The 23,621-nt window shown below is 40.9% G+C and overlaps 1 protein-coding gene across 2 annotated transcripts; it reads right to left on the bottom strand.

The window, feature by feature from the left end:
* Positions 1–913: 913 nt before the first annotated feature.
* On the bottom strand, positions 914–21,132 carry porb (P450 (cytochrome) oxidoreductase b). Of its 2 annotated transcripts, XM_015951744.2 has the most exons (16): positions 20,992–21,132; positions 18,442–18,617; positions 9,573–9,621; positions 9,068–9,196; positions 8,804–8,956; positions 6,949–7,073; positions 6,315–6,404; positions 6,066–6,164; positions 3,872–3,988; positions 3,635–3,753; positions 3,239–3,420; positions 3,002–3,151; positions 2,658–2,919; positions 2,413–2,558; positions 2,147–2,232; positions 914–1,919 (listed from the first exon to the last, which is right to left on the bottom strand). In XM_015951744.2, exons 2-16 carry the CDS (start codon positions 18,606–18,608, stop codon positions 1,775–1,777), a joined length of 2,019 nt encoding a protein of 672 aa, XP_015807230.1. In that variant the 5' UTR covers positions 18,609–18,617; positions 20,992–21,132; the 3' UTR covers positions 914–1,774. The 2 variants fall into 2 exon arrangements, with proteins under 2 accessions (XP_015807230.1, XP_015807231.1); XM_015951745.3 differs by lacking the exons at positions 18,442–18,617; positions 20,992–21,132 and adding an exon at positions 12,053–12,332.
* Positions 21,133–23,621: the final 2,489 nt, after the last annotated feature.

Genomic DNA, 23,621 nt, shown 5'->3' with positions numbered 1-23,621 from the left:
TGAATCTAATGGATTTTACAACAAAATTACTAAAGTTTCAAGCAGTGAAATGCAAAAATAATTTGACAGAAAAACTGAATTAACCATATTTTTCCAAAAGTTGTTGCGTTTTACAATTGTACCTACAGGGGATTCGCTTGGTCAGCTTGCTTCTTACACCAAAAAACCCTCTGCCAAAAATCTTGGTGTGACCTTTGACCCAGCTCTCACCCTGGATTCTCGTGTCAGTTCTCTTGTCCGCTCTTCCATCTCAGGAACATGAGTTCCATTCTGTCTCGCTCTGAACTTGAGACTGTTATCCACTCCTTCATCTCCTCACACTCAAGACTACTGGAACTCTTTTTTCACTTGTCTGAGCAAAACCTCCGTGAACTGTCTACAGGTGGGTCAGAGTGCCTGTGCTCGGCTTCTGACCAAATAGTCAAAAGTACACACACATCACCCCACTTCTCCTCCAGCTTCACTGGCTGCCAGCCAACTTCAGGGTTCCTGGTTCTGCCACACGTTCACAAGTGAATCTGTATTTTTATACATATTTTGTGCTGTGGCCATTTTAATTTTAAATCACTTAAAGGTTGAAAACCCTCATTCATATTCTATAAAAATATCAGATCCAATAAATTCATCCAATTTTATTCATTTACAAAAATCATACCTTCATACAAATCATTACATCTTGAACAAAAAAGGTGACAACATCAGGTAAAGTGTCTTGGAAGAATTTAATTTTCTATGAAAATGCAAACATGGAAGATAAAAACAGAAGTTACAAAGTATTGTCATGTTTGGAGGCTTCTTACATAAGGCAGAGTTAAAAAGGCACAGCTGGTTAACTCACTCCAAAGTTCTCATGAATCTACGGAGAGCAGACGGGCTGATGGAAGGAAACCCTAAGGTACACATGTACAATTAGACAAAACATGAACATGTGGTCTTCATGAGAGAACTGAATCTATATTCTTCTACGGTCAGATACTTTGATGCAGTCATTTTGTGCTTCAGAAGTGTCATTTCAAATGTTTTAAAATGTGACGAACACCACAGGGCTCCAACAGATTTAACCTTCTGTCTGTGTTTACTCATACGATTTTCTCCTACCTACTCAGAAAATTCCCTGGGAGGCAAACAAAACCAGTTACAAAAAACTCTTCAAGGAAGTTTTTAAAAATATATTCTACATGTTTTAAAGTACATTTGAGCTCAGAGGGACACTAAAGTCAGCAGCTTTCCCGTGGAAGCTCCTCTAGTTCACACTGGAACAGGAACTCACGACCCTCCGCAATGCCACTGAAACGAAACGAGGCCATGTAGTGGTGTTCAAAGGGCAGTCTGATTATGACAAATAAAACCTGAAATAGACATAGGATCTTCTGCTGCTTTATTTTTTAAGCTAGTTTTTTATATATACATAAAATAGTTTAAAACTACTTGGATTTGACTTTAAAACCTGCAAACTCTTAGAGCTGCAGTCCAACATCCAGTTAATGTTTGAATCAAAGTAGAATGCGTTGCTAAGAACGAGGACCACGGGACTCTGGTGGTTCAGGAGCACGACACAAATCATACAAGGACAAAAAAACAAAACAGATTTGAAATTTTCTGAATGGGACTCTTAAAAACCTGCTGAGGTAGGGTTTGCTTAAATGATCCTCTGCTACCTGTGTGTAGCTCTTGTGAATCAGGGGCGAACAAACAAGAGTTTATCGTGTTTAAATTCAGTTTGTAACAAGACAAACTTTAAAACTAACCACCAGTAAAGTAGTGAAAAGGCCATTTAACTCCACACGTCTTGCGAGTAGCGTCCCTTGGTCATCAGTTTCTTTACGTAGTCTGTGGCCTGGGTGCGTGTCATGCCTCCAACTTCCTCTGCAATCTCGTAGAAAGCCAGCTGAACATCTTTAGCCATATTTCTGGCATCACTAACAAAGAAAATGAAATGAACCTTTAGTCATATTTAATGTGGAAATTCATTAAAATAAAATTATGTTTCAAAATTACACCGAATTCAAGCTGAAAGTTAAACTTCGTTTCCTCCTCCACTAGGTGGCGCCCCAAACCCAAAGACAAACGTTTGTAATTAATCGTTGAAGAAGGTTCTTATAGATAAATGACAGTTTTAATAATTTATTTCTGATAAGAAAATTACCCGCAGATGTAGATGTGAGCGTTTTCTGAGTGAATTAGTTTCCAGATGGGTTCCTTGCTTTTCTTCAGGTGATGCTGCACGTACACCTTTAGTTTGGAAAGCAGAAAAGAAAAAAGAACTTTATTCAAGAGTTAACATGGCAAGGAAAATCCTTCAGGACAGAAACTTGTGCTTTTCATTAAGAAAATGAAAAATAAATGCACCTCAGAGCGAAAATGTTGCATTGCTATAACAATGAGTTTATTCATTCAGATTGAGACCTTTACCTTGTGATCCTGGTCTCTGGAGAAAGCCACATTGAGCTGCGTTAAGACTTTGTTCTTCTCTGCGTCCTCCAGCTCCTCCTGGTAAATATAGTCCTCGTTCTTGTGTCTACAGCCAAAAAACATCACTGTCTCTCCAACCTCCTTCCCTGTGAAAGAAAAGCAGCCACCAACATACGTACACATCAGTGTCAAAGTTCACAGGACTAAGAATTAAACGTGTCCAGGCACAAAGCATCTGAGGGCACCTTGCTGTTTGAGCCATCCCCTCTCCTGGATGAAGCCCATGAAGGGAGCGATTCCGGTTCCAGGACCGATCATGATCACCGGGTTTGAGGCCTTGAACGGCAGGCGGAACTGAGACTTGCGGATGTACATGGGAACGGTCGACTTGTGGCCGTTGACGAGTTTGTTTTTCAGCCAGTTGGTTGCGACTCCTTTATTGACGCGGCCCGTCTTGGTCTGGTACTCCACCACCACGGCGCAGATGTGAATGCTGTTGGGATGAACCTGCACGACAGGCCAGAGTTACGGCGAGCTCATTACACAACACCACTAATCCATCAGACTGAATTCCTTAAAGGGTTGTTACTTTAGAGGAGGAGGCGATGGAGTAGTAGCGAGCCTGGAGACGAGGCAGCAGCTCACATAGGTGGTCGATGGGAGGCTTTAGAGAGGGCATGTCCTCCAAGATGGCGAGGATGTTTCTACAAGCGTCCAACACCCAGTTCTGGTAGAGAGACTGTAAACCAACAGGAGTCGAGTTAAAAGTGAACCCAGTTAAAGTGTTTGTGTCAAAATCCTCCTGGAGTTCCATGTTGGTGCTTACTTTCCCCTCAGGGGATGACGATGCCATCTTCCTCATGTTCTCCTGATCTTTTGGGTCGGACGCGTACTGAGCCAGCTCGTACAACACGTTGGTGCGAGGAGGGTTAGTGATGTCCAGGTAGTGAGTGAGAGCCGTGCGGTAGGTGGTGGGACAGGGGAAAGGATGCTTCTTGTTGGACTCCTCTGCAAAAACAGGGACTTTATCAATTATACTGTCAGACATCATGGTTTGGACTTTAAGATGAATCCATCATCAGGAGTAATAAACAGTAGAGGTGTTACAGTATCTAACTCGTGCTTTTACAACTGCTGCTTCAGATAGGAAGTGAGGGTTTCGTGAGAATGTTGGAGGTGGGGCTTCATGAGGTCAAGGTGCTCTGTGTTGTCAGTGAAATACCATCAAGGTTATTAAGAGAGATAACCACATCAAGGTCCACGCCAAGGACTTCTCCCAGCTTGTTCACTAGAGCTGAGTCATTTGTAGGGAAAACGGCAACGTGGTCTCCAGACTCGTATCTGAAACCACAGAACATGACAGATTTAGACTTTGGCAGTCAGTGAGATAACGGAGCGTGATTCATCCCTCTGGCCTCATGACACCAAGGACCTTAAACACAGATCCAACCAGCCCCACCTGATCTTGGAGCCGGTGATATCCAACTCTAGGTGCATAAGGTGTCTGTCACCACCTTTGTTGAGCCTGCGGTTGACTGTGACTGTAGCCAGGAAAGGATTTTTAGAATCAAAGGGCCTGTTGAGAAAAATCAAAAAGAAATGTTTACAAAAATATTTGAAAAAAAGCAAAATTACATTTCCAAGAAGTTAAAAGGAAGCACAGATGTGTCTTATTTTTTCAGACTCATTTCTAAATTGCCCTTTATCTCTAAAATTCTGGAAAAAGTTGTGTTAGATCAACTTATTACTTTTCTGGAACGACACAATAGTTTTGATCCAATTCAAATCTGGTTTTCGTAAAAAGTATTCAACAAGCTGCAGACAACGGGGAGTTTACGGTGTTAGTATTGTTAGACCTTTCTGTAGCTTTTGACACTGTTGATCACAGCACCTTAGCAGAATTTGTGACTATGTAGGGATCTCTGCAACTGTTTTATACTCATTTAGATCTTACCTTTATATAACAGAAGTTACAGTGTCTATACAAACCAAATCATGTCAGATTCCAACGATCTGTTCTGTGGGGTATCCCAAGACTCTGTTTTGGGCCCACTCTTGTTTCTACTATAGGTGCTGGTCATAAAATTTGAATATCCTGACAAAGTTGATTTATTTCAGTAATTCTAACAAAAAAAGTCTAATTTGTATATTAGATTCATCCATTACACACAGACTGATATACTTCAAATGTTTATTTCTTTAAATATTGATGATTATAACTGGCAACTAACAAAAATCCCAAATTCAGTCTCTTAGAATATTAGAGCGTTGTGAAAAGGTTCAATATTGAAGATCCCTGGTGCCACACTCTAATCAGCCGATTAGAAAAGCACCTGCAGAAGCCCTTAGATGGTCTCTCATTCTAGTTCTCTAGGCTGCACAATCACGGAGAAGACTGCTGATTTGAACAGTAGGGGTGGGAATTGATATGTCGTTTTTATTAATATCAATGGCATTGTGGATTCAGTCTATCGATCCAATGCCTTATCAATCCCAGAGTAGTTCAATAGGTGGCAAAAAAATAGCACACAACCTCCTGCATTATAACTGTCGGTTTATTTATGATAAATAATCAGTTGTACCTGTATTGGTTTGATAGATCTTTCCAAATGTTCTCCTTTATGCTCCCTGTGAAGGCAGAGCCGTCTTGGTTTGATGGTCAAGCTCCTCCCTATATTACTGAACTGTTAAAGCCTTATGCTCCAACCCGAGCTCTCAGGTCCACACACCAGAACCTTCTAGAAGTTCCAAAGACCAGATATAAAATTCGAGTGATGGCTCCTTCCAGACTTTTGCACCCCGGCTTTGGAATGATCCTCCATTATCCTCATGTAGTATTGACAGTCTGGACACATTCAAAAAGCAGCTCCTTCTATTTAAAACTGCTTTTACCTAAATCTTTTATGTTTTCTTCTTTTAACCCAAATTTATTTCGTCTTTCATTTGTTTTATATTTAAAGAGCAAGTCACCCCCAAGTAAACTTTTTTTCGCTGATAAACCAAATAAACGAGTGTCTAATCGTGCTGCAGACACGTGTCGTCAATAATTTGGCACTTCAGTGCATCTTAGTTAAAATTTAAATATTCTGCCTAAAACTGGCAGTGTTGTGCCGTTGTCAGGTAAAATCTCTGCACTGTATTTGAATTTAAATCTGCCACCGCTATTGGCTAAGAGGTATGCTATGATGTAAACTGGTACATTATGATGTCACAATGCTGTCGTGAGCCTGAGTGTGTGTGTATTCGTTAGCAGCTCCGCCCTCTCGGTCTGCCAGGCAACAACATTTGTTGCATTTTTCAAACATGAAGTGAGAGTGGAGTTAAGACTCTGGTGGGGGGTGACTTGCTCTTTAAAATAATTTTATAACTCCATGACAGTTTTTACAGATTTTAATTGATTTTAAATGTGCTGTTTTGTTTTTTTTGGATTATTATGATTTATGACATTATGAGTTGTTTTATCTCTGGAGCACTTAAGATTATTTTTCTGTGCTGAGTGCTATACAAATAAAATGTACTTACTTCTGTGTCCACTAGGGGGCTAAATGTTTTATTTCTCTGTGACTTCTAGTAAACCTTCCAGCTAATCACAAACAGGGGTGAAGCTTGGACACTGACTGACCTACAGAACTCAAAGAGGTGCTGATACTCACGGTTTCTGGACCTCAAAGCTCTTCAGGCGGCCGATCTCCCCGGTGTACACTTTGTTCATGTTGAGATCAGTGTGAACCTTCAGCTCATACTGCCGAATGCTGCAGCAGATGACAGGTTTCAGTTAGACTCAGGACACAATAAACTTAAAGTTTGTTGCAATGAACCTGAGCAGACGACACTCACTTTCAGCATTGTTACAAGAAAACTAAATAAGTAGAATTTGTTTCTCTAGCAAAAATAAAACATACCTGGACTCATCTCCTGACGCCTCCACACCAAAGTGCTCGCAGACTGCCGGCCAGAACTGCTCTCTCCATGAAATGAAATCTTCTTCAAGGCTGGAAAAACAAAAATTAAGAATTTGATCTTCAAATAAAGGCGGTTTCCTTTAAAATTGGGTCACCTAATAAGACACTGCAACTAAAACGGTGAAGTGTAACAGCATGAATCCAACTTCAGTCTGCTGATCAGAGGCAGGTTTCTGCAGCTGTACGAGTTACAGTTGGTCTAAATATGCTTCATGCTGGTTCATCAAGGTTATTGCTCTTCATATCATGTCTGCCTGGTTGTAAGAACATTACATATATATATATATATATATATATATATATATATATATATATATATATATATATATATATATATTGCAATTCAGGAGTGAAATGGGTCAGATTTATGACTGGAAACTGATTATGGTTTATTTATGCAGTGAGTTATTCACAAGATTAAAACAATGTTTACAATGTAAACAGTTATTAACTTAAAACACATTTCCAGGTTATTTGATTGCTTGTTCCGATTTCAGCGGCTTATCACTCAATGACGCATTATGAGCTGCAGCCCTTTCACTCGATTTTAAGCTCAGATTATTAGACCACTTACTTGCCATCATCGTCTCCTAAACCCAGATCAAAGATGCGCTTGGCTCCCAGATCCTCCAGCCTTTTGTCAACGTATTTTCCCATTGCGTTGTAGTGTTCGTATGTCTTATTGCCCAAAGCAAAAACCTGGAGAAACATAAACCATTAAAGCGTGGGTCTACAGCTATCCTCGGTGTGGCACGGTGATGATGTCAGAGACCAAATCGAATTTAGATTCATGAGCCTCAACACTCACAATTTCATCCTTTAACAAGAGTGAACAACAAAATCTACTCTAAGAAAGAATATTTACTCCGGCCTAATGAAAACAATATCTGCTCAGGTTGGATGTTATGTTACGAACACTGAAAGAGCTTCACGAAGCAGAAATGTTGAGTTGTTGCAGCTGTTGACAAGTGGATTCAAGAGGTTCAAACTTGCAGCTGATGAGAATTATTTGAAACTCAAAAATTCCCAAACAGATAGAAAATTGTAGCCTAGAACTCTAAAGAAAGAAAGAAAACCATCTTTTATTTTATGCCTCTCAAGAAAAAAACAAGACAAGGCGTTTCACAAAAACAAAAAATTAAAGTATAAAGAAGATTTTTTTAAATGATTAAAAATAAGTTTTAAATGAAAAAAAATTGTGATAAAAAATATATAAGGAAAGGGGGAGAGAAGATGAATAGGAAAGAGGGAAATCAATGGATCCAGGGAAAGGCAGAATAAGGAGAAGATGGTGATGAAGGTCACACCAAAGCAGCTTGAACAGGCGAGTCTTTAGCTGCTTTTTAAAGGAGACCACTGAGTCCACTGATCTCAGGCTCAGGGGGAGAGAGGTCCAGAGTCTGGGGGCCACAGCAGCAAATGATCTGTCACCTTTGGTCTTTAGCCTGGTGCTGCACAACCAGTAGGCTTTGGTCACTGGACCTCAGGGACCTGCTGGGGGTATAGGGACTGAGAAGATCACCAATGTAAGATGGTGCTTGTCCATGTAAGGCCCTATAGACCAGAACCAGGATCTTGAAATGAACCCTGAAGTTGACTGGCAGCCAGTGAAGCTGGAGGAGAAGCGGGGTGATGTGGGTGTGTTTGGAGGACTTGGTCAGAAGCCGAGCACAGGCATTCTGAACCACCTGTAGACGGTTCAGGGAGGTTCTGCTCAGACACGTGAAAAGAGAGTTACAGTAGTCTAAGTTTGAGGAGATGAAGGTGTGGATAACTGTCTCAAGTTCAGATCGGGACCGAATGGGACTCAGCTTAGCAATGTTCCTGAGATGGAAGAAGGAAGAGCGAACAAGAGAATCGACTGTCTAGACAGACAGTAGCAAAAACAAAATTATTTTGCTCTGCGTGTCGATCTAGTCATGCTCCATTGGAACGTCCGCAGCCCTGACCAGTCTGGTAGCTGGACAATCACAGCGCTCTGTCATTTTTAATAGGCGGGATGAAGCAACAGAGCTGAACCACCAAAATAGCGATAGCCTCATTTGAAATGGAATGGGTGCCAATTTTGGTCCATTTAGACTTGTGCTTCTCTTTGAGTCAAGAGCAGATAAAAGTACTTAAGTTTAGTTAGAAAAAGGATGTATTTGCCATCGTCTTTGACGGTGTATGGCAGATTGCCCAGTTGACTGACTTCTATAGCGGTGAGAATGCAATGTTCTTTGTTGTCCAATAGCATGCGGAGACAAAGACAATCGTAGATCCGCCCCATGACTGAGCTCTGTCTATGGGCTGTGGCCAGACTATATATTCGCATATATAAGATGGCTTGCCAAGCTAAAGAAAATGCAATACTAAGTGAAGTAAAACCGAGATGTGCACACCAAGCTGCACCATGAAAAGTTCCCAGAAACTGGATCAGAAAGACTCACGGTGAAGTTCAGCCCAGAGAGATCCTCGTCATCATTCTCCTGCAGCCAGTCGTAGAAGTCCTGGGCGTTATCAGTTGGGTCTCCTTCGCCATATGTAGCCATGCAAAAGATGGCGAGGGCATTTGGAATCTCAGACAGACGAGACAGTTCCCCCTATCAGAAGAAAATGAGCAGGATGGTGTTTTTATCCTAGCAGAGAGAATAAAGTGAACCTTTATTTGATTGACACTAAACTAGAGAGTGTACAGGATGGATGTAAAATACCATGCTGTACTCCTCTGGATCAGCAGCCATTCCTTTCATGCCGTATCGCTGTGCATCTTTGGCCAACCTGTTGGCAAACTCCTCCGCTGTTCCCGTCTGGGAGCCGTAGAATACGATGATGTTCTTACCCTGACCACAAGTTTACAAGAATAATTTAAATCTACACATTAACACTTAAGAACCAGAGCATCTCCATTTAAAAAAAAAACCAAAATGTTATAAAACACAGCTCTTCGTTTTCTAGTTTTACTTTTAATTGCCAGCTTCAAAAACCTGTACAACAGCTGTTAATCTGTGTAATCACAGTGAAAGGAACAATGTGGGCAAATGAAGGAAAACAGCTCTATAAAATAGGCTCACATTTCCTCGAAATGAGAGCTTAACCCTGGAGTTAAAGTTCAACAGATTAAGGAAAACCTGAGCTGACCAAGTCAGTTTTACAAACACAAGTGATTGGAATGATGAGATCACTGTGGAAACAGCATTGTTGTTAAAGATCACTCACAGTTTTCTTCATTTTCTCGATGAAACTCGTCTCTCGTGTGGAGGGGGCTCTGGGGGGAAGAGGACATGCTTTTAGTTGGGTTTCTTACTTATTTGGACTTTTGAGAGTTTAAACTGAAAACAGCTATTTTATGATATCTATGCAAAGTGTTAGCACACTTAAGACACAAACATCATTCTACAGGGCTGCATGGTGGTGCAGTTGTTGTACTACTCTGTTGTCTCACAGAAAGAAGGTTGCAGGTTCAAATCCCAGAGTTGGCATGATCTCCTAATGCATTTGTGGGTTATCTCTGGTTACTCCGGTCTCAGACTAAAGCCAAGCATATCAGGCTGACTGGAAACCCTAAAGGCTGTGAGTGAGTGAGTGAGTGAGTGAGTGAGTGTCTCCGTGTCCCTGTGATGGACTGAAGACATGTCCAGAGTCCCCTGCCTCCTGCTAGAGATAGGCCCCAGCTCCCCACGATCCTGGAGAGGAATACGTGTTCAAGATAAGGAGTGAGTGAGGGAACATCCTGCAGGATTATTTAGTGACCAATTTGAGACAGCCTACACAGAGTTTGAGTCGTGACCCGAAGGTGAACGGGGTCAACGCGTTTGTTGGTTTGGAACAACAAACAGGTCTACAGGTTTACCTTTTACAAAATAAACCTGGTTCAGGCAGATGGCTGCTTATACTGAGCCAGGATTCTCTGGAGGTTTCTTCCTGTTAAAGGGAGTTTTCCTCTCCACTGTCGCTGCATGCTTGCTTAGTACGAGGATTGCTGTAAAGTCACTGACACTAGTCAGTGACTTGATGCAATTTGACGAGTTCCTTATATAGGAAACTTTCTTCTGACTGGCTTAATGAACTGACCTGGATTGGAATGTTTACTATGTGAAGTGCCTTGAGACGACTCTTGTCGCGATTTGTGCTATTATATAAATAAACTTGAAATGAATTGGTTTGAACAAAAGAGCACTTAGTGTTTAGAGTGAGGCTGTAAAAATGAAGATGATAAAAGAAGTCTGTAGGAAACAGGTGGAGATAAAAGCAGGTACAACATCACAGTGATGGGTGAACAAATCCTGATGTTAATGAGGAAAGAGTGATCACATCCCTGTGGCTTTTACTCCAGAGTTGTTTAATAAATGAAACTCAGATCATCCCAGGAATATAACAGATGAAACCTGCATGTGCTGAAATTCTGCTGGGAGAGTGCATTCATCACTGACACTCATGAAGCTGCTTCAACAAGCATCAAAGCTCTGAGCAGACACCTGGGTTTCTGCCTCCACTGATGAAAGAACAGGGACAGTTGTTTCATGCATGATGGGAGTTATTTATGTTAATGTCATTGTCACTAAAGAAACAGACAAGATACAGAAACACCACACATCTTCTCTGAAAGTGAAATAAGACCAGCAGATGTCCCATCCCAACATGTTCAGCAGCAACTGGGTTGTTATAAAATTTGAATGTTGCACAACAGGAATGGTTTGTGTAGCATTTAATAACCAGCAGCAGTCAGATTACAAGGGTTAAGTAAAACTTCAAATACTCAAAATACAGCTTCACATTCTACTTTAAATGATAGTTTTCAGAATATTCTTTAATTTTTCATAAATCCATTTTTATTATCCAATTAAGACGTTTAACACTCCAACAAGGTTTGTGTCCCAACAGAAGCATGCTTCAGTTTATTTAAACCTGTTATAAAGAAGGAAATACCTCGAAACGGCTTCAGACGAAACAAAACACTGAAGACTTTTGCATTAAAGTTGGATCAACTTTGTGGCTGTGAAATAATTTTATTCCTTTGACCATTTGCTGAGTTTAGAAAATGATCAACTTTGCCTTCATTTGAGTTTTTTGCCCCCAATGAGATGGATTTGTAGATTAGCTGATTGAGTTACTTGTAGATTATAAACACAGGTGAGGACTAATTGCTGAGTTTTCTGGTCCAACTATATTAGAGCTGGCAAATGTATGGGTAGCAAGTGCACATGCTTGAAATCTTCCTGTTTTGTTAGCCGAGCTGACGAATTTAAACTGAAGACAACAGTAATTATTGAAAATCTCCTGCTGTCTGGGGACCACACTCAAACCAAAATATGCTCCAGAGTTCAGATGAAAAACATCATAAGAGTCCCTTAGTCTAAGCTGATTTGTCTTTATAACTCAACTTTATGTAAATAATGTTGAAAGAACTGAGATGGGCAGATGGCCGGAGCAGTAGATGATCAAGCTCAGGAGAAAACTGAACAACTCATTTAGATTTTATTAGCAGACAAACAGATTTCATCTTCATCTCTTGTATAACTCCTAGAGAGCAAGGAGGACTCTTGCACCATCGTTTTGCCAGTCCAGACTCAAAAAACTATAACTGGACATTTACTAAAGACAAATATACACAACAGTAGGGTAAGCTGAATGAAAACCTCTAAGACTCGTTTTATACGTAACTTGGTTTGAAACGGTCACGGGGACACTTTACTGACCTCTCAGCAACATCTCTCTTGTCTTCTGGCAGTGAGAAGACACAGCCCATGACATGCAGGCTTTTAGCTCAACACTTCCACTAGCGCTGCCGTCAAGGCCGAGCCAGGAGTCGCCAGAATCACAATCCAAACAAGCCCTCCAAAACCACAAGACGGAGAAGAAGAACCATTCCAGCCAGGCAGATGGGTTCTTTCAGGAAAGTCTGCCTCCAACTTCACCTCCGACACGGCGGGAGCTCGGCCTCTTCCTGTCCTCCTCTCTTCAGCCAGCAATCTCTGATCTCCACACAAACTCTCACATACACAACCCGACCGCAGACGAGCTGTACCAGTGTCTGACAGGGAACACAATGGTGGGAAACTGACTTTCCCATAAAACGTAGTCGAGCTGCAGACCCACGATTTGTGACTCACGCAAACACACACTGAAATGATCATGAGCTGGAAATGCCTTCCTTCTCATCTCCACCCCTTTTCCGCTCCGCTCTGAAAGGTGTTAGAAAAGAAAAAAAAGTACACAAGATTTGTTCCAAATTGTCTGACTAGATATGAGTGCTGCTCCTCTGTGGACCACTGGTTACAGGAGCAAGCTGGGAATGTTTAATTTTTCCTGAAGTATACCCCTGCCCCCGCTTCACTGGAGGAGAGAGGGGAATGCTATTTCTATGGCAACCTCATTTATCATAAAAGGATCCCATTTGTGACACAGCTCAATGGCAGAGCAGTTCAGCCCCGACATGGAGGAAAAAAACAGGAGTGGGGGGTAGGAAGAATGAAAAAGTAAAGAATGGACCGCTTGTCTTTTGACTCAACTTTCAGTCTTTGTGTTCGCCAAAGGAACTTGGCTCGTTCCCCGGAGAACTTTCAAAATAGGTTCAGGGACAAAAAACAAAGGAGAGAACTGCAATGGAACCCCCCCCCCCCCCAACTCCATAAGAGTTGGGTAAGGACTGCCTCTTTAAGGGGAGGGCAGACCGCCTCAGCGTTCCCTTACTGCATCCCTTCTCTTCACAGGCACACAACCTCCAGACCAGGTCTGGTTAAAGACGTCAAACTGACTTTATAATGATAAACACCAGATGTGAAACAGCTGCCTGGATTCAGTGGAAAGTTAAAGACAAGAAACACTAGACTAGTTTCTACAAAGAACAGATTATTATGTCCCACAACTGGTCACTGGTATGATTCTCACTGCAATAACGGAGCACCTTTACTCATCAGGATCAATTATAATAAACTCAGATGGAAACAACATCAATCAGCAACCCAAAACATGCTCAGTTCTGTGGTCCAGCCTTAAATGGATGTAATTTTGTGCCCGTTTTAAGACTGTGATATTTTTCTTTACTTTTCTGAGTAAATTCTGTTCTCAGCAGTGGTCAGGGCCGTGTCTTTTAACCACACCAGAGTTTTTTGTTCCAGGAATCAAAAATATGTATAAAATAAAACTTATATAAAAGTAGGGGAGGGACTTAAAGATGGCCAGAACAGGGGAGAGGTTATTGTGATTAAGCCAAGCCTCCGTCACTCCTCCATTATGTGATCAGGGGAGCTAACTGGGGAGGGGATAGGGGAGGCTAACCGAGACGACAGACACACTGTTGGACTAGATGAGGAAGAAAACATGAGCCGGACAAAAAAAAAAAAAAAAAAAAAGATTAGCCAAGTTGTGAAAAAGAAGAGGTCGAGGTAAGACAGAGAGAAAACCAAGGTCGCTGTAAGTGAAACATTTACTCGGGGCATCTGGTCTGCACCCTCACACACATGCTGACGGAGGTTTACAGTGACAGCCTGTACTGACTGTCAGAACACACACTCACATGCACTTTCACTACTGTTAGCACAAGGGATGACCTCGTTTTGCCACGTGTCTGAGGCCATTAACAAGTAATGTCTCCGCTTCAGCGTTCTCCTCAATGACTAGTGGAGTTCCTCATTGTTACACCTCTCTTCCTACCAATACAAAAAGGACTAACAGCAGAGGGAGTCTATGGCCCAATCTCAATACTTGCAGTCTTCGGTCTGCGGCAAAATGCACTTGGAGAAAGTGCGCTGTGAGGCTTTGAGTGTAGTGCACAAGTGTGCAAATAATTGCAGAATTGAGACAGGGAGCATTGCGTCATCCGCAACGTCTGTCAGGATTCTGGTTGCTGTGATACTCTTTTAAAAAACCTTTATTAACAACTTTCAAACAAACACTTATTTGAAATTAATTTACATTCATTGCCATTTTGTCTAACAGTTTCAGAGCATCAACTTATCATCCTAAAATTAACAATTTTCGTTAGAAAGTACATATTTTCAAAAAAAGACTCTAGCCTTTTCTCCCGCAGCATTGGATTGTGGGTAGTACCCTTCACCGAAGTCCGCATCGCTGCAGACTTGGGTGAAGTGCAGATCAAGGGTGAAAAAGGGGCTTGATGCACTTCCGCATTCGAGAATCGAGACACCCTACGCACTCGCACCCCTGGTTGGGATTGCGCAATTGAAGGGCGCAAGGGTGTATGTGCGAGTATTGGGATTGGACCCAAGTCTCCTTCCTTTCCGATCAGCTCATGGGTCCCGGAAGAACAAAAATAAATGAATGCAAGTCAACGGGGACAAAAGAGTTATTTTCTAATCTGCTTTCTCTTACGCCCTGGATGGGAGATGTTGTACTTCAATTTAAATGAAAAAAGATGAAGTGTGTTTCAACCACGCCAGTCACGTACTTTGAGATTTATCCGTTTGCAAAAATCTGTAATTAGCATGACTACAAATCAGACGATGACGTCACCACATAACCTCCTCTCCCCTAGACTAGCGGCCACTTACCACATGGCCAGATTTATGGTGGTTCTCCTATTGAGGGAAGGATTTGAAGTTCGCTGAACTTACAGCCATTTTGCCTCCGTTTTTCTCCATGTCTGGTTCTATGATGTCAATGTGGTGATGCGCATTTGAAGTCCTGGACGTATTTTCAATCAAAACCTAAAATAACTTTTGTCCCCATTAGAAAATAAGCGCTTTATTGGCATCAGAACGTGTCTTTAAAATTCACAAACTTTGAGATTAGAAAACAGCCTTTATAGCCACATTGACTTGCATTCACTTTCTTTGTTCTTCTGGGGAACCATGGTCCGGATGTAGATGGGTGTGACTTAGGATCCCTATGCTTGTTAAAGGACAGATTTATTCTCGGCAGAAAATATCTTAAAAACAATAAATGAATCCCCAAAGATGTTCCAAAATTACTGTTAAAAACATATTCTCGAAAGCATGCAGTTTCATATCATCTATGAGTGGACGACTGCCAAAACCATTTTTCAGTTAAACCCATCGACTCCACCAAGCCTCTGTTTGATTGTCTCCATGATGTGAAGGAATGGTTGGCAGAAAATTTCCTCCATCTAAATGACTCTAAAACAGAGGTCATTGTTTTTAGCCCCGACACTGCTACAGCGACTCAGTCACCTGACCTCCACTCTCTCTCTCCTCATATAACATCCTCTTCTTCAAACCTGGGAGTAAAAATGGACCCGGTTATGAAGATGGACGCTCAGGTCAGCAGCACAATCAAGTCCTGTTTCTACCACCTTAGGCGAATTTCTAAATTAAAGCCCATCCTGAGAGTCCGTCTTCTAGAGTCAGTGATTCATGCCTTCATCACATCCTGGCCAGACTACTCCAACTCCTGTTTATACAGCATTAGTAAAGCTGCTCTGTCCAAACTTCAGCTCGTCCAGAATTCGGCAGCATGGTTTCTGACTGGAGCTGACAGAAGACAGCACATCACACCCATTCTGAAAACACGGCATTGGTTGCCCGTTCAGTTCAGGATTAACTTCAGAATCCTACTACTTGCATTCAAATGTTTGAACAGTCAGGACCCTCCCTATCCAAGCGAACTCCTCTATTTCTACCACCCCTCTCATGCTCAGGTCTGCAGAAAAACTCCTCCTCACTGTGCCTAAGGCTAGTTTGAGGACTTGCGGGGAAAGGGTTTTGTTGTATCTGAGTCCCAAAACTTTGGAATTCACTACCCCTTCCTGTTAGACAAGCACCCTCGCTTACCATCTTTTAAATCGAGGCTGAAAACGCACGACTTCTCCAAGACCTTCGATTCTTAGCATCAACAATTTGTCATACCCCCTTCCACTGTGGTTTTCCCATCTCAAATCTGTGGTCTGACTACTTTTAATATGTTTTATTGTTTTTGTTTGGAACCGCTCTTTGTTGTATTATTTTTAAATTGATTTTATGACTCAACCATTTTATGCTTTTGTTGTTTTATTTTGTACAGAGCTTTGATTGGTTGTAATGCCATGTTGAAAGAGCTTTTATAAATAACATGGTATGGTATATTGGCTGCTAAAAATGCCTGCAATCAACAGCAAAATCTGCAGCTTCTAGATTAACTAAAATACATTTTGCAGTAGTCTCTAGTAGGAATTCCCCAAAATTCCACTACCTCCGCTCCGGCATGAACTCCGCAGTATAAACAGTCCCGTTGTAGTCAATCAGAGCTGTTCCACTACTGCGGCCGTGCGGTGCAGTGCGCCGCCCGCCATTCCGCCATCCGGCAAAAATAGGATTGATTCTATTTTTGCCGGACGCCAGAGCACCTCCGCAGTCAATGGACAGAAATCACAACCACCCAACAAGAAAGGGAGCAAGCACAACTTCCGTTATTTCACAATAAATCGATAAACAAAAAGCATTTTTTGTTTCATATGCACAGGTTTAACAACTTTTAACAACCATCAATGACGGTTGAACTTTAAATGCACAAAAATAAGCCATAAATACAGTTTCTACTATCAAAGTAGTCACACTTTGTTGATTGAAACACTGCTGATCTCTCAACACAAATGATGGGCAGATTAAACAGTTCATGTCGATGCTTCTCCCACACAACGGGTGTTTGGCTCTAACTTCCGCGTTTATTGCTCGGACTGTATCGCAAGATCTCGAAAATCCCGCGCATCCCTGTTTGCGCACCTCCGGTCTCCGCACCGGGGCGGAGCTGTTGTAGAGCGGGTAGCAGTATAATTTGAGTTCGGAAGCGCGTGGCAGTGGAAAGCGGGGGCGGAGCGGAGCTGAGATATTGGAATTTTGGGGTTAATGCCTTGTAAGTCGTATTCGAGTCTTATTGCCTGATATTTGGACATCTGGCCTCAGATTGGATAACAGCTACGTGACTCTACCACTGACTGTTTGCTTTGCAACGTTGAGGTTTTATCTCCACAAATAACACAAACCTGGAGGAGCTCTGCTGTGTGGTGGAGCTGATAATGCTAACAGTTAGCTTCTACTAGCCAAGATGTTCTCTGCTGTTTCCTGGACACTAAAACAAAACACTAAAACTAAAACAACAGCAGCCTTCCCCGTCTTGATGGGTGAGTCCATGAATGTTAAGTGACAGTGAAGTAGATCTGCCAGGATTTTCAAATCCTAGAGTTTTACTGTCCAATCTATCAGAAGCTAATGCATAGGTGTAGGAGACTATTTTCATGTTCAGCTTGCATGTTAAACTCAGAGTGACTGATTTTAATTCGGAATAATCATTAAAAATGGTTTTTCAATGTTCCACACATTTAAAGATTCAGCTAAAGACTGGACACACATTTAATTTGTATATTATAAATTACTCAGAAATCCCAATAATCAAAACATTCAATTGTGATTATGTTTTTCTTTTCTAATCACTAATATGAATGATAAAGTACATCTAGAGGCAAAATACCTGTAGCGTGTTTAAGCGAGATTCACATTGATGAAGTTTAGGACCATTCATTTATTAATAGTTGATACTTTAACAAATTATGCAGACTGGGCTTTTTCTATTTGTTTTCTGCTAATGACAAAAAATAAATAAACATGAAATACTTGTGATTTTAGATCCAACTCTTGGGTTCAAAAGAAAGAAAGACAACTAATACCAAGAAATGACTTCCAAGAAAGCGGTGATATAATCTCACATCTGTCCTCTCATGCAAGTCAGACAACTATAAACCCGTCAGACCACTTTGTAATCTGAATTTAAAAGTACTGGATCCGAAATATCTGCAGGTTTGTCAATATACATGGAGTTTTAATAATGACAACTGCTACTAGGATGTAGAACATCTGAAAATGTGGAACAGCTGATAATGCATGTGAAACCTTGTTTGTGCACACATGCACAGAAATTTGCTTAGTAAAAGGTCACATGTGCATGTTACAGAACAAGGATAGACAGTAATAAAAGTGACGCTGGTTATACAAAGATCAACTGGTGGCATCACGTCAGACCAAGTAGAAAACTTGGCAGCATTAAAACCTAATCTTGTTTTAATATTTCCTGGATGTTAGTGATTGAAATTGTGATGAGATCCATTAGTTTCCTGTAAAGCCAAATCAAAACTTACGGTGTGTCAAGCTTCTTAAACTCAGGGATGGGCTCCGGCTTCTTGCGAGACATGAACCAATAAACGACGAGGCCGATGATCAAGGAGAAGAGGAAGAGGTCCAGGTGGCTAAAGAGAGGCTCCTCTTCATCTGTGTGAGCGGTGGCATCGGGGTCCATGTCGGCCATGTTGGCACACTACATTGAAAAGAGGGGAATAAAAAATAAAATTAACTTTCAAACATGAACTGCATAAACACACTAAATTCTCTGGTTAAAATTTGTTTAAAACATGTTTTTTAATCATCATTATTGGCATTTTTAAATATGTTCAGATTTTTATTGATGAAATAAATGCATATTGTTCAAAAACCAGTTCAGCTGCTGCAGCACAGAAGATGATTGGTAACATACGTCTTCAATATGTTACAAGACGCACGACACAATGAAGGTGTTTGTGCTAGCATCGTTAAACGATTGGCTTTACATTTGGCGCAGCATAACATTACATTGTACTCCACAGATATGAATGGGTGAGGAATTCTTTGTGCATCAACTCTTCTCACTCAGACAGGAGCGGACCAAGTGTTCTCCGCACTCAAATTTCAGTTTGAAAACAGAATAACAATATCTGGAAAAGGTTTTTTAATCCCACAACTTGGCTGAACTACAAAGAGAATTTCACACAGCAGCTCAGAACTCAGGGGAGGAAAAAATGTGTGTGTGTGTGTGTGTGTGTGTGTGTGTGTGTGTGTGTGTGTGTGTGTGTGTGTGTGTGTGTGTGTGTGTGTGTGTGTGGGGAGGGAGGGTCTACTTGCACTCTATTGGACTGCTGAGTCACTGTGAGAGTAAATAAACCTCTTCATAAGTAACCGTGTGCCAGCTTCAGCAAGGAGAGAGGTCAGGCCTGATTGTTCTATGTCCTTTGAGGAAGAGGAACATGACAGAAAACACTTGTAATACTCTTGTAATCCCAGATTATATAATTAACCAGTAGATTTTCCCATGAGTTTTCATGCAGGCAATGCAAGATAAAACTATTTCCTTCTTGGCACATTTGTAGGTAAAGCTGCAAATAATTTTTGTGAAAATTTTACAAATGAGCTTCCATTTGAGCTCCCTGTCAAACAGTCTGATTTATTAAGGAAAGTTTAATTAAACAAAGATAAAAGGGCTAAACATTTTGAGCCACATCCTTTTCAAACTACATTTCCTAGCAGCCAGAATCTCTTGTAACCTTTTAAACTGGTCTTACTGGAGATCTGGGCCAGACAGTAAGCAGAAATGAGTGCATCCAGCAGATGAACAGGATCTGACAGTTAATTCATGAAGAAACAGGAAAGAAATCAGAGAATCCAAGAGATGAATGATCCTTCATAACAGACAACAGCTGGATCTCTGAAAGACCCTAAGAGCGACCACTTTCAAAACATTACAAGGCTGCTTGGGAACTGCAAAGTGGTGATCTCTCTTGTTTAAACTAGTTAGTGAATAACTTTCACATACTTTCTGCAGATACATTAATTCATGCATTCACGTGTCCTGTAATTATGTAATGCAGCAGTTAAATTACACTTTGTGAGGAGAACTCTGCCTATTTTATCAGCAAACACTGATAATTCAGTTACCTGATAAGAGACAACGTGTTATTTTTAAAAGAACACAGTGCTACAATTTCTTTTTCATTTTATTTAGTTTCTTCTTTTCTACAGATATATATTTATTCAAATTCATAACATAAAAGCAGAAATGTTTATCTTTTGTTTTAAATAACAGTCAAAAATACCAGACTGGTAATTAGAAACCATCCATACTTCAGTCAGGATTAGAAATATCCCTATAGGGCCAATTAGCACATCAGCTAAATCAGCCTCCTAAGTTTAAACCATCATGGCAACACATAAGTATTACTTACAAGAACTGAAATCTGTCAGTTTGACTAAAGATGAAAAACGTAGGGTTACTCTAGAATTAATACGCGTTATAAGAACAAATATTAATGTTTGCAGAATTGAGTCAGCAGAGAAACATCAGTGATGCGGCTTTTTCCCCCTCAACAACTACTGCTAACAATTATTTCTTAATAATAATGAGTCAATAACAAAAACTTCCGCAGGAGTACATAACTGCAGACTAAGGAAAAAAACGTTGTCTCTGTAGGGGACATTATGCAATAGTCAGTGTTTGAGGCACCGGTTTCCACCGGGTTTGCTGAAGCTCCACATGTAACAAATATTCCCCAGATTGGTTCCTAATTTATATTCTCTAACGACGCTTTCATTTGTCCACAAATGTAAACAAATTAACGTTAAAGGCCACCTGAAACTGGACTAACCCGGAGGCAGTGGGCTATGACTACATTCTGAAACGTGACTACACAGGATTAAAACATGAAATGGGAAAAATTAAAAAGTACATTTAGATATATAGCTCTGCTGTCTACATCATGGCACGAAAGTAAGCTTCATAAAGGACCGTTTAAACATCACAAACTGACCCTAGCTGCCGTAAAGTAACCGCAGTTTGCGTAACACTTGTCTAACGCTAATGTTATTAAAACGCAGGACGTTACCTGTGTGATTTGGGTGCCTGGAGAGGGTTTTATCACAGCGAAGCAATCCCCAGAGACTGCCACAGACCACAGCTGCCTCCAACCCGGGTTAAAGTGGAGTTAGGAATGAATCCTACCTACTCTTCTCCTCTTTGTGTCAGACTGAGCTCAATGCGGAAGAAATTTTTACGCCAAGTAGGACCAAACCAACTCCGCCCCGTTAGAGAGGGGAGGCCAGGGAAGGACTCCTGGACTCCCCGGAGCAAATCGATTTTACACAGTCATGTTTTCACTTTTGGAATAGTTAGTAATAAACACTAATAAAATTTAAACACCGTAAACACATAACGAATTATCCGTTTATACTTGTAAAAACTAGCGTTTTGTTTGAGTAAGATAGAGCCGTCCAGATCGCAGTTTAAATCAGCCTCTAACAAGCGTCAAGGTGCAGCAGGCGAAGGGTCATGGTTATGCAATGAGAGCAGATTCATCAGACGTGTGTCCTCCTCAAGTTAAAGAGTATTTACGTTCACGGCACCAAGGGCATGTGACTGGTAGCCCCGGGACCTCGAAGATTCTTCTGTCTGCACTATCAGCTCGTGCTGGTTTACAGTCCTTTGATTGAAACGATTTAGGAGCTTTTAACAAAGTACAAATGTGTTAAAACATGGGAGTCATAACATTTTGAGAAAAAAATACATGGGCCTAAAAGTCGTCAAATTTTATTTTACCTTTTAAAAACCTTGACAAATAAAGGACAATGACCTTGTTTGACTAACAAGGTCATTTTTGTCAACTGATTCTATTGTGTAAAGACTCATTGTGGATTTTATCTGGATTTCTATAAAGTGTGAACAAATAACATGTTGTAGATGTCTCATCTAACAGCCAAATCTCAAGGGCCGGAAGTTAGACCCCTACCTAAGTGCTTGATGTAAAAAAAAATCATAGCTGTATATGTACATTATATGGCCATTTTATAACTTTTATACCCCAATTTACCACATTTCAGTTATATTGCCATTTACACTGAAATATGTGTTTATTTGCAGCAGCAATCAGCTGTGGTGCTAGCTTTGTAGCACTTGTGGTAAGGGTTTCATAATGAATCAGTCAAAATAACCATAAAACGTCAAATTTAGACAATTTGTTTGCTGTAAAAAGTTCATCGGTTTGATCTGTTTTTCAAAACCAGGGTCATCCAATCAGCTGTCTACAACATCTGTTCATAATCTTTCTAGAGAAACCTACTTCAGAAGATGTGAAATATGTCTTTAACAGTGTTTACCTGAACAACATTTTTCCTGCCAGGTTAATTTATGATACAGAATTAGATTTGCATATATGGGAGTACTTAGTGTTAAAATAGAATAGAATAGAATAGAATAGAATAGAATATTATTTTTCCCTCAGGAGGGGAATTTAGGTGTAACAGGAGAAAAGATTTGCGAGAAGAACAAAATACTGAACAGTGAATACAAAATTAAGATATATGTAAAAAATGTATTTTAAAATGTCATTTATCAGTATTTGAAAAACACTGTGTAGTAAAATACAGCAGACTATTTATTATTTACCAGTGAGAACATGAGTAGAAAACTGAGTGTAGAATAACAAGAAAAACTGTGCAAAAACAAAAAGCAGCATGGATGCAAGGCTGTTCCCTGGATTTGGTGGGAGTTGTGGTGGTTTTACATCTACTGGGAGGAAGGACCAATACGATGACATTCCTTTATGCACCAGTGGATGCAGAAGTCCTACTCTGAAGGAGCTCTCCAGCTCCACAACAGTTTCATGCATGGGAGATATTGTCTAACGATGATGTTATCTTTGCTAGAGTCCTTCTGTCTCCCACCTCCTGCACTGGATCAAAGAGTCAGGGCCGCTGTAAAGGGAGAGACAATATTACGGCCCCATGGCTGACAGGGACCCCCAAAAACTATTTTAATTTAATTTTACTCATGGTTCATTTGGCCCAGTGTGATATTTTTTCATGGTGATACAATTTCATGGCAGCATGGTCACCAGTCGCATCGATTACTGTCATGCCCTCCTCTCTGGTCTCCCTCCAAAATCACTCAACAAGTTACAGTTAGTCCAAAATTCAGCTGCCCGGATAATCACCAAGACCTCCACTTTTGATCACATTACCCCTGTCCTGCAACAACTTCACTGGCTCCCTGTCAAATACAGAATTGACTATAAGATACTTCATGCCTTTAAAGCCATCCATAATCTCGTTCCCACATATCTTTCCAATCTCCTCCACATTGTCACTCCCACTCGCTCTCTCCAATCATCATCTTCACCTTCCCTGTCTGTTCCTCGCACTCGTCTCAGTACTATGGGAGCCAGAGCTTTCAGCCACTCAGCTCCAAAACTCTGGAACACTCTACCGCCTGACCTCCGCAATATAAACTCCTTCTCAAACTTCAAGTCTCAACTCAAAACTCACATGTTCCGCCTGGCTGACTCACTGTAACTGTCCTCCTTCCATCTACTCTTTTTAGTCTATTATCCATTGCACTGCTCCGACTCTACCTTTGGGAATTACTCTTAGCATTTATTTCTTGTTGTTTGTATTGCTTGCTTGTAATATTTTGTCTTGTACAGTGACCTTGAGAGCTTTGAAAGGCGCTTGAAATAAAATG

The sequence above is a fragment of the Nothobranchius furzeri genome, chromosome 13 (assembly GCF_043380555.1).
Source record: "Nothobranchius furzeri strain GRZ-AD chromosome 13, NfurGRZ-RIMD1, whole genome shotgun sequence".
In the NCBI taxonomy this organism is placed as follows: Eukaryota; Metazoa; Chordata; class Actinopteri; order Cyprinodontiformes; family Nothobranchiidae; genus Nothobranchius; species Nothobranchius furzeri.
The sequence above is the reverse complement of the archived record's forward strand: the minus strand, read 5'-3'. Positions and strand labels throughout refer to the sequence as shown.

What these genes read in the sequence shown, in the direction of transcription:
- porb (XM_015951744.2), bottom strand. Translation starts at nt 18,608, where the DNA reads ATGGCCGACATGGACCCCGATGCCACCGCTCACACAGATGAAGAGGAG. An exon ending in TTTAAGAAGCTTGACACACC is followed by an intron (nt 9,622 to 18,441) that starts GTAAGTTTTGAT and finishes TCTTCCCCCCAG; the next exon opens with AGCCCCCTCCACACGAGAGA. An exon ending in ATCACCGGCTCCAAGATCAG is followed by an intron (nt 3,754 to 3,871) that starts GTGGGGCTGGTT and finishes CTGTGGTTTCAG; the next exon opens with ATACGAGTCTGGAGACCACG.